Consider the following 9,779-nt stretch of genomic DNA (forward strand, 5'->3'; position numbering starts at 1 on the left):
TTTAACATTAAATTTTAATCCTGTGCACCAACGTCGTGCCTGACTCATTATTCCATTACTGTTACACTTTTATTATTATAATAATATAATATATTAATTTTTGTAAAATCTATTTATAACAATTGCAATATTTTGTAAGTATATATATATATGTATGTATATATATGTATGTATGTGTATGTATATTTGTTCCTTAGATGTTCACGATAAGGTTGAAGGATCGATAACAGATATCGAAAGGGCTTACGCCGAGGTGTTGAAAAATATCTCGCGAAAAGCGCCCGAATTGACAGTGAACAATGCCGATGTAGCATTAAATCCCTATTTATCCTTGGCAAAAAAGCAACTGAAGCAAATTTATATTCCGAAGGTAACGATCCCTTCTGCTGCGACTAACGACAGAGTGGAGAAGTCACATTCTGATGTTGAGCCTACATTTACATTACCTACTTCAAACAGCAAGAAGTCGAAAAGATTACTTAAGAAATATTTGCAATTAAATCGCACCGCTACAACTCCACGATTCTCATCGGACGAAAAATCAAATTTCGACGAGGAATCTGCTAGTAGTAAACCAAGCACGCCCGCAGGATATTTCAAGGTTCCCAACGGAAAAACGAAGCTGAAGAACGGATCATTATCTGTACCAACTTCAAACGTTTATTCCGGTCCAACGAGGAATCCTAAAACCCGTCACGAATGGAATGTTAAAGATTCTTCAATTCAAACTGTACCTACATTAACTTCACAATTAAATAACAGTAACTTTAATAACATTATTAATGCAAATAATTTAAAAAATTTGAATGTTTCCAATTATGCGAATGCTGATCAATTACCGCCAAGGTACAACCTAGTGCCAAGACCATTTTCCATATTACGATCGCCCAATTCATTTGTCACCACAAATATTGATGCGTCACATAGAAAACCGAGCGTTTCGCCAACGAATTTCAATCGTCAACAACAGATTGTCCGTTCTTCCGCAAACATTCTTCCATTGGTTCTTCCAACAGATTTATTTAATCCGCTCGCGACACGCCGTTATATCCCAATAAAACGTACGAATCATCTCAATCTTGAAGGAAATTCAGCAACAATTGTTAGCACCGAAGCGAGTTCGCCAACGAGTCCCGTAGGGAAAAAGACTACTCTTACAGATTACGACACTTTTTATACTGACGTAATTGTTACTACGAGGAGTCCATTGGTCACCGTTAACAATCAACAAAGTCACGGCTCGTCGGATTATTATGCCATTACTCAGAGTCCCACGGAGCGGACTGTTACGAAGACGAACTTTGCGACGATTTATATACCCAATCAAACATCCCCTTTGTATACCGTTCAGGGACAGAAGGACTCTCAAATTGTTCGCAAGAAAGACTTTCTACCTACAATCAGCAACTACAACAGTCTCAGTGATGAGAAATCGAGTTTAAATAAAAACCCTGAAATCGCGTTACATAAAAAATTCGCAAATTTGTATTCAGCTAACGTTCCTAATGTACTCAATACGCCAAAAGTAATTACTCAAGACTTTAAACAACCAGTGCAGCAACAGCAAGTTTCCACTCTTCCTGACGCAACTTTAAAACCTTTTACTCCTACTTTGTTGAAATTCCAACCGATTGCTACCTCTAAACCTGCACCGTATTATGATAGCAGATCATTCGTTTTGCAAGACGGAAAGCATAAGAAGAACAGCGATGAAAACGTCGGAACGAATGAGCAGTCTCGCGTTGAAGACGTTGACGTGACTGAAAAAGAAGATGACGATGTTGAAAATGATAAAACTCAAGTCAATGAAAAATCTTATAAAGCTTATAAGACGCTGAATAAACTGAGCGAGAAAAAGGATCGCGAAGAAGAAGAGGAAGATCATTATCCGCAGCAATACCGTAATTATCAAGACAAACATTATGAATTTGATGAAAATGACAGAAGTAGTAAAAATGACGATAGACATGGAAAATATGAGAATGTTCGGCGTGAGAATAACGACGATGAAGAGGAAGATGAAACGGAAGAGGAGGAATATGATGGCAGCATCGATAAAAGTAAAGATGAAGATAATGACGATAATCGTCGTCAATACAATAAGTACAGATATGATAGAGATAATTCTGATGAGGAACAACGTGAAAATTTACGCCATGAGAAGTATAACAAACCAAAAGATCGTCGTGATAAACATGATGTTGAGCATCGATTTGAAGACAAGAATAAGTATTTTGAATCACTATATAACGATGACGAAACTCATGAGCGAAATAAAGAACATCGCGATCGCTCAGATCAAAAGAGATTAATACAAGACAACAACCAATATAAGAAGGATCGACAAGATCGCAAGTATAAAGAATTTGAAGATGAGAGCGTTGCCATCAAAAACAAACCGTTTAATCAACGTTCTAAAGATCTACGTTCTTATAAACAAGACGAAAAATACGAAGAGGAACAAAGCGATGACGATGATAAATATCACAGTTATGCTTCTCCACGAAGAGATCCGCTTCCCGAAAAGCATCTGAGCGAAGAATATAGTGAATCTAATCCTATACACATACACGAGGAATATCATCCTCAAAACGTCAAAGATGATCATCATGATGATCATCGCAGACACGATAGTGAAGATCAGGATAATGGCAAAGAGCAAGCGCGTGATCATGTGCATGGTGAGACTCAGGAACACGCAGAAACCCATAAACATGAAGAGAATAATGGAAAGGAGAAGGGTATAGAAAATTACAAGTTTGAAAAAGGTGGCGGTGCAGAACATGGAGAAGAACACCATGGGCATGAGGGAGAGAAAGGCGACAAGGTAAATTGTCTTTTAAACATCGCGTTTGTTTATTAAGCTTTATTTACAAAAAAATCGTAGCAATTATATGCAACTTCTGTATTATCCCAGATAGAAAGTTGTAGTCGTTTTGACAATAGCTAATCATTTTAGATTATTAATGTTATGTTATCTATTTAAAATATGTATCTAATAATGATATCATCCTTTTGAACAATTAATAACGTTATTCATTTATTCATTTTATTACATATTTATGTCATATTTGTTGACGTCGGATAAATGAAGTATTAGTAACGTTATTAATTTATGCCGTTAATAACAAAAATAATGACATATAATTCAACAAAATATAACGCGGCTGCGACAAATCTACATTATTTTTGGAATAATAGGATTAATTTATATTATGATAATTTTATAGTTTAACAATTAATAATTGTAATTAATGCTTTAACGGATATACATTTAATAATATATATAATTTCTAAAAGAGCCGAAAGCACACAAATTGAACGCTAATTATTATTCAACATCCATACATATAAAATATATAATCAAATGTCTCGACTTTAAATATGGTCCTCATTAGTGAATATATAATACCTAAATGTTCTGTTACTCATATCCTAATATCTTCAAAAATCACAGTCGACCGTGTACATATAGTACGTCAAGCTTTATGGACATAAGATCACTTTTTGCTAAATATATATGCTTTATCCTTTGATTATCACGCTGACATTGTTCTGATCATTCGTTTTTTTCTCCCGATAGAATCAGCAAATTTGCTGATTCTACTTTCAAAGATTGAAAATTAAGCAACACTTTTTCAAGATTGGTTTAATTTTCACTCAAATTCCACTTTAAAGAATTTAGAATGTATAATTGCTACCACAATGTTTTTGTCTGCAAATATAATTTTGGCAGTATAAATTTAATAATGATTTTCTGTTTCGTAGGGGTATAAAGTCTGGCACGAGCACGAGAAGGCTGAGAAGGGACACCACGATAAGGAGCATTCCAGCAAACACTATGATGAAAAAGACGGCGAGGAGAAGAAACACGAGGAAGAGGGTGGATATCACGAGGAACATAAGCATGGTGAAGGGGGCAAGAAGACAGCTGAATTTGGCGAAAAAGGCGAACATAAAAAAGGTCACAGCACTCATGGGGAACATTCCGTACATAAAAAGGTAATGTATATCGTACATAAATTAAGTTTTTATTCAAATAGAACCCTAAAATTTTTGTTAGAATTTTTTATATAATATAATTTTTCAGAGTTTTTACGTAAACAGAATTTTTCAAAATTTCTGAAAATTATACAGAATTTTTGTATAATTTTATAAGTTTTAGAAATTTTTTTTCTTTGATTTTTTAAACAAATTGAAACATTTTTTAGAAGTATTAAGAAAGTCTATATCTTTTCTAGAATTACGAATATTTTAAGAGATTTCTAAAACTTCTTATTCTATAATTTCTGAAGAAAACTTATAAAATTATATTTGAAAAGTTTAAGATATTTTTTCGGAAATTTTTATAAAATTATAAAATATGACAAATATATAGGTATATATATTTTTAAAAATATTATAATATATAATGAGAATTTTTTTCATCAGAAAAACATTGCGATTATGGAATTATTTCATTACTGTTAATTTTGCAGGACGAATACGAAAAGAATACCGAGTTCTTTGATGAGTTTAACGAAGATGGTGGCATAGAGAAGCACGGCGAACACCATCACGATCATGAATCGAAGAAGGGCGGCCACGAGAAGAAGGGCCATCACGACAGCTCGGATCACGAGGAGAAATATGGCAAGGAGGGGAAGCACGAGAAAGGCGGTCATCATCACGAGCACAAGGGCCATAAAGTCGACGAAGGCCATGACCATCATTATGATCATCATCATAAGGATGGCAAGAAGGAGGGGCACGAGCACGGGAAAAAATGGAGCTTCAAAAAAGGCGATGGTGATGACCATAAGCATAATCGCTGAAGTGAAAGATAAGAGTAGTAATTTTGCAATTATCGTGATCATTATGTACCATACTTTAAGTCTATTTTTTTTATAGCTAAACTAGTATATGTATTTAAAGTGAAATAAGGGTGAGTCGATCATAAGTATATTTTAAAGTTTCATTAAAGTCGCGCGCATGATCGCGTAAAATTGAAATGTTATATATATTATTTTAGAGGAGGCGGTTGTTATTACCTATATTAATCACCTACGATTGAGATATATGATATACACTTTAGCTTACATTGTTATATGTCTAGCTTTAGTTAAGCAAGCATGAATAATTGAAATGTCACACTGACTGTTAATTTAGGCGGAAATAACCGATTGACCTCTGCATTGAATTTCCTGCAAATCTGTAAAACTCGTATTGTGGATACATTTTTCTTATATATATATATATATATATATTCAGTGAAAATTTATTTATACATCACTCGAGCGTCTCGCAATGTATTGGAAGAAAAACTGAGAGGAAGATTCGAAAGGCAGTTAATTACTATCTAGCAGATAAGATGTTGAATATTAATGGGTCGGTTTTACCAACGCCGATTACTTGATCAATCGATTAACTTCGTCACCAAAATGCCAACAGCAAAACTTAAAATTTGCCTTAATTAATTCTAACCCATTCATCGTAAGAAAAAAGAGTAGCAGATAATAAATTAGAAATATAAATACGTTTCGAGTATTTTTACATATTTTGTAATAGATTTATTGTCAAGAAATTATGTTAGAGTTGATAAGTTTTTAGTTTAGCAGTTGGCAATTCTTAAATTTAATCGGCGGATTAAGTAACTGCAGGCGTTGGTGAAACTGGCCTTTACTATATTATTTGTTAATTTTGTTTTATCTGTTATCATCAAGTTTCGCAATATTGTTATATATTAATATTTTCATATTAATAAAAAATGAATAAAACATGTTTCATTAAAAAATTGTAATTTTCACTTAAAAACATCAAACTTCATAGAATTAAATTTGTTAAGTTTGCTAAGAAGACATCAAACTTTTTAGAATTAATTTTTAATTATTTCAGCTCATCTTGTAGACATACTTTGATCGCTGATGAAATGATATTCCGGTAATGAAATATTCGATAAATATCACGTTTCATTAATCACTCTCAATTAGAGAGTAATGCAATTAATTAGGAAGCAATACTTCCTTTATTGTGCGCAATTGAAGGTGCTAATGATGAAGTTTACTGAAACTGCAGTTTCTGCATTACTTCTGTTAACTCCTTATCTTGTCATTTATGTTTTCACCGTTCAACGTGAAAATAACTCCGTTTTACGTCACGTTAAAAGGATTAATATCCACATGGGGATACAACACAAGAATAGGCGGCAGAACAGTGCCATTTACGTCTTTTTAGCTCCTTCGATGTGAGGAAACGCTAAAAAATTTCTCTCTCCGGGCACCGCACCCGTGAGAATTCTCCGAAGTAGTCGTTTAACAAGAATGACCATAAGGATTAATTACGCAAGAGAGATGCAACATTCTCAAGCGCCTTATCTTTGCTTCTCCTATTCTGTTGCACCGCTAATATACACTCTTTCATCCTCGTTGCCTTTGAGTACAAGTATTGATCGGTCACATGATATTCAGTCGAGAATCGTAGGAGAGACTTTAGCGAGAAAGAATCGTCGATGTAAACGACAGACGATTTACGACCCATACCTTATTAAAGAAGTTATCGATTCCTTTGGCAGTCGCGATAAAAGATTTCAAGTGAAATCAGGTTAATATCGCAGTATCACTCGTGATTGAGATGCCGGCCGTCGTCGGGACGCTTAGTGCACAATGACACTGTCCAATGTTTAATCCATGTGGAAATCGACCAGCAGTCGATTCATCCGTTCTCGCGTTATCATCGCGTATCGCATATTATCAGGTCGATATTCATGCTTTTACGAGAATAATTAAGCAAAGTATAACTTTTTATTTTTTTTCCTTAATGTTTATTCTTATCATATTATATATTATGTATTATATATGAACACTTCGCACATGTAGGATGAAATGCGTTCGATAAATTCGAATAAAAAACAAATTAAATGCAAACGGAGAAAATTTTTTTTTTTACTTTACCTTGAAAATATAGTAGTTGTGGTACAATATTTTAAAGATTTTTACCATGCACTTCAGTAAAATTAATCAAACTCATTTTATATTTTATTATATTTTATTAATGAGAGAGAGAATAAGAAAAATTTATATAAAATTTTTCGAAATACACAATGTTGTCCCAAAATTACTATATTTTCTGGGTAAATTTTAAGAAAAAATTCTCTCCGTACACACTCACTCATAATAACGCTGCGATTTACATTTTTATATAAAAAAACAGAACAGAACGAATAGATAAAAAACACGTTCCTAAAATTGTATTAAGTTTCCGGCATTTTTTATTCTTGGTATTTCTTATTGCAGGAATTATTCGTCTTTATTCTTGAAGTAATAATTTGAAATTAATGATACCTTATAGATTCTTAAGAAATGAAAAGATAAAAATAAGATGTTTTTATGCGTTTTATTTGCGTTATCTTATGCGTATCATTTAATTATGGATGTCTTCAAAAGAAGTATTGCGCATCGATAATTATGCGTGGTTTTGGTATAAAAATCTATTAGGTTAGGTGTCATTCTCATCTTTTCCATAAATTAACTAATTACACGAGGCATGCTTTCTGACTTAGTAATCAACTAACTTTAATTAAATTTTATATTTAGAACTTTTTGATAGGAGCAAATGTTCGTGACATTTTCCGTGATCGATATAATGAAACGCCCAAATGAATGAATTAATATATAAGAAAGGTACGATTTTATGTATTCTCCATTATTATTAATTGTACAACGTCAGAAATGGGCTAATGAGAGTGTAAATGTTGTAAATGTTGAGTGAGGAATATAGGGTGTATAAAGATATTTTTTATTTGATTTACTTGGTGTTGATCACGTACTGTACTATATATGTAGCGAGAACCTATCCAAGATCAAAGGATCCCAGGAAAGACCAAAGGTCTTTCGAGAGGTGAGGTGTCGATTAAAACAAAGGAACAGCCCTTTATCAATTTTTTAACGATTTTTTTAACCTCGAGAACAAGCGTGAGTCGGGCATCGTTTCTTGATAAAATTGCCAATAGGGAGAACTTTGGAATCTCGTAAGGACGTTTAAAAGGATCTGTTCTTTTCGCACCTGAAATTCTCGCGTATTATCAAATAAGATGTGGTTTCCAGTCTCATGCGACTTGTCATCGGAGCAAATATGCAAATAGTCCGCTTGCGCGAATTTTCATCATCTCTCGTAAGACATTTTCAGTCTTTTCGCAAGTGAGAACTTTTACGACAGTGCAGCGCGATGAAGAGTGCTAGCGAACGAGCAGAAAACGAGTCCACACGTTCGTTTACGAGTGATTTAGCAGGAAATCCCGAAAATCTTTTGTCACACGCATAACGGTGGATAACCCGTAATGCTCAACCGCATCACCGTCGGATTTAGTACCGAGTTGTTCTCCTTCGTACGATCAGCGCGAGTTTATGGGAGAAACTTTCGTTCAGCAAGGAATCCGGCGTACACACATACATGGGTCACTTACGGAAGATGCGACGTTGTAATTATAAATTATAGTAATTATAAATGATGCTGTACGTCAGAAAAAAGTTGTAAATTGAAAGCGAAAATAGATTTTTGCATGATAAAACTGCAATACTCGAAGCAACGAGCGTAATCTGGTAAGAATATAATTTATCCTTTTATTCGAAACTTTATAATACGTGGAGGCGTCAACTTACTTGCGCGATGATATCCTATAATAATCTTTTTATTACTCGAGTAGTTATATGTTTTCTCGTGAACAGCGAGACATTCAATGTGTCACACGTAAAAACTTTTGCGATAATACTATTTTATACGAATTTTATGTGAAGAACACGGAAAAAAAAATTAGCTGCTAATTCAGTAGCATTATATGGCCACCTAACGTCGTGTCTGCAAGGTCTAATTTCCATTATCTGTGAGACCTAATTATCATTGTAACAGACAAACATTTTGCTATTATGTCGATGTATTGATCATTGCAGCAAACGTTTTCTGTGTAGTAGATAATTTGGTAGCAAGTACTGTTTCAGCAAATCATATTTAGCTGTGGTAGAGACAATTTTTTTTTACACCTACATATCCGATAACTATGACAATTAACTTCATGTTGCTAAATAAATTGATCTGTAACAGGCATGCATACTTTGCTATCACGTCCTTATATTAGCTATAGCAGCAAATTCTCTGTATGTATTAACAAATTTTATAGCTATAGTATAGCTAATGCAATTTCAGCTAATCAGAATTATAGCTGTAGCCAGAAATCTTTTCTTCCGTGAAGTCATATGGCATTGTAGTATGTAGGAGAAAATTAATAATTTGTGTATTATTATATATATATATATATATAATTAATATTATTATAAATTACTCATAGTTCTTTTAAAGGATAATTTTTTATAACTGCCCTTTTAAGAAACAATTCCTTTATATTTCTGTTGGAGAATAGCTGCGCGAAATTAAGATTAAACAAAGTGTCCCGCAGCAGAAGTTCATTTTCCATCTTGCAGGTAATTAGCAAACGATGGCACGATCCGCGATTACCATCCTGTTACTCCGCCAAACAATTTGATTCGCCGTTATAACTGGGCGACGTGGGAACCGCTCGTTGCGTCATGCATCGTCCCATCTCAGCATAAATCTGTCTTTACGCATATACGCGCGTCGCGACGCCTCATCTCGATCGTGAGCGTGAGAAGGGATGGCACACGGTTCACGGAGGGTGAGAAAGAAAGGGGGTCTTCATACATGCATAGGGGCGCCGACGCGTACACACACATACTTATAAAGGCCGGCGTCGCGACGCTCTCGCCATCATTTCCGGGCGCAGACACCGT

The 9,779-nt window shown here is 34.2% G+C and overlaps 1 protein-coding gene across 1 annotated transcript in view; it reads left to right on the plus strand.

Moving 5' to 3' along the window:
* Positions 1-4,830, plus strand: part of LOC108765003 (protein PF14_0175) — a 6,755-nt gene extending 1,925 nt beyond the window's left edge. Inside the window, exons 3-5 of the mRNA XM_018513457.1 lie at positions 198-2,827; positions 3,769-4,002; positions 4,479-4,830. Coding sequence (XP_018368959.1) covers positions 198-2,827; positions 3,769-4,002; positions 4,479-4,814 — 3,200 coding nt within the window. The 3' untranslated portion in view covers positions 4,815-4,830. The remainder of the gene's footprint in view (positions 1-197; positions 2,828-3,768; positions 4,003-4,478) is intronic.
* Positions 4,831-9,779: the final 4,949 nt, after the last annotated feature.

Source organism: Trachymyrmex cornetzi, unplaced genomic scaffold, assembly GCF_001594075.2.
Source record: "Trachymyrmex cornetzi isolate Tcor2-1 unplaced genomic scaffold, Tcor1.1 scaffold47, whole genome shotgun sequence".
In the NCBI taxonomy this organism is placed as follows: Eukaryota; Metazoa; Arthropoda; class Insecta; order Hymenoptera; family Formicidae; genus Trachymyrmex; species Trachymyrmex cornetzi.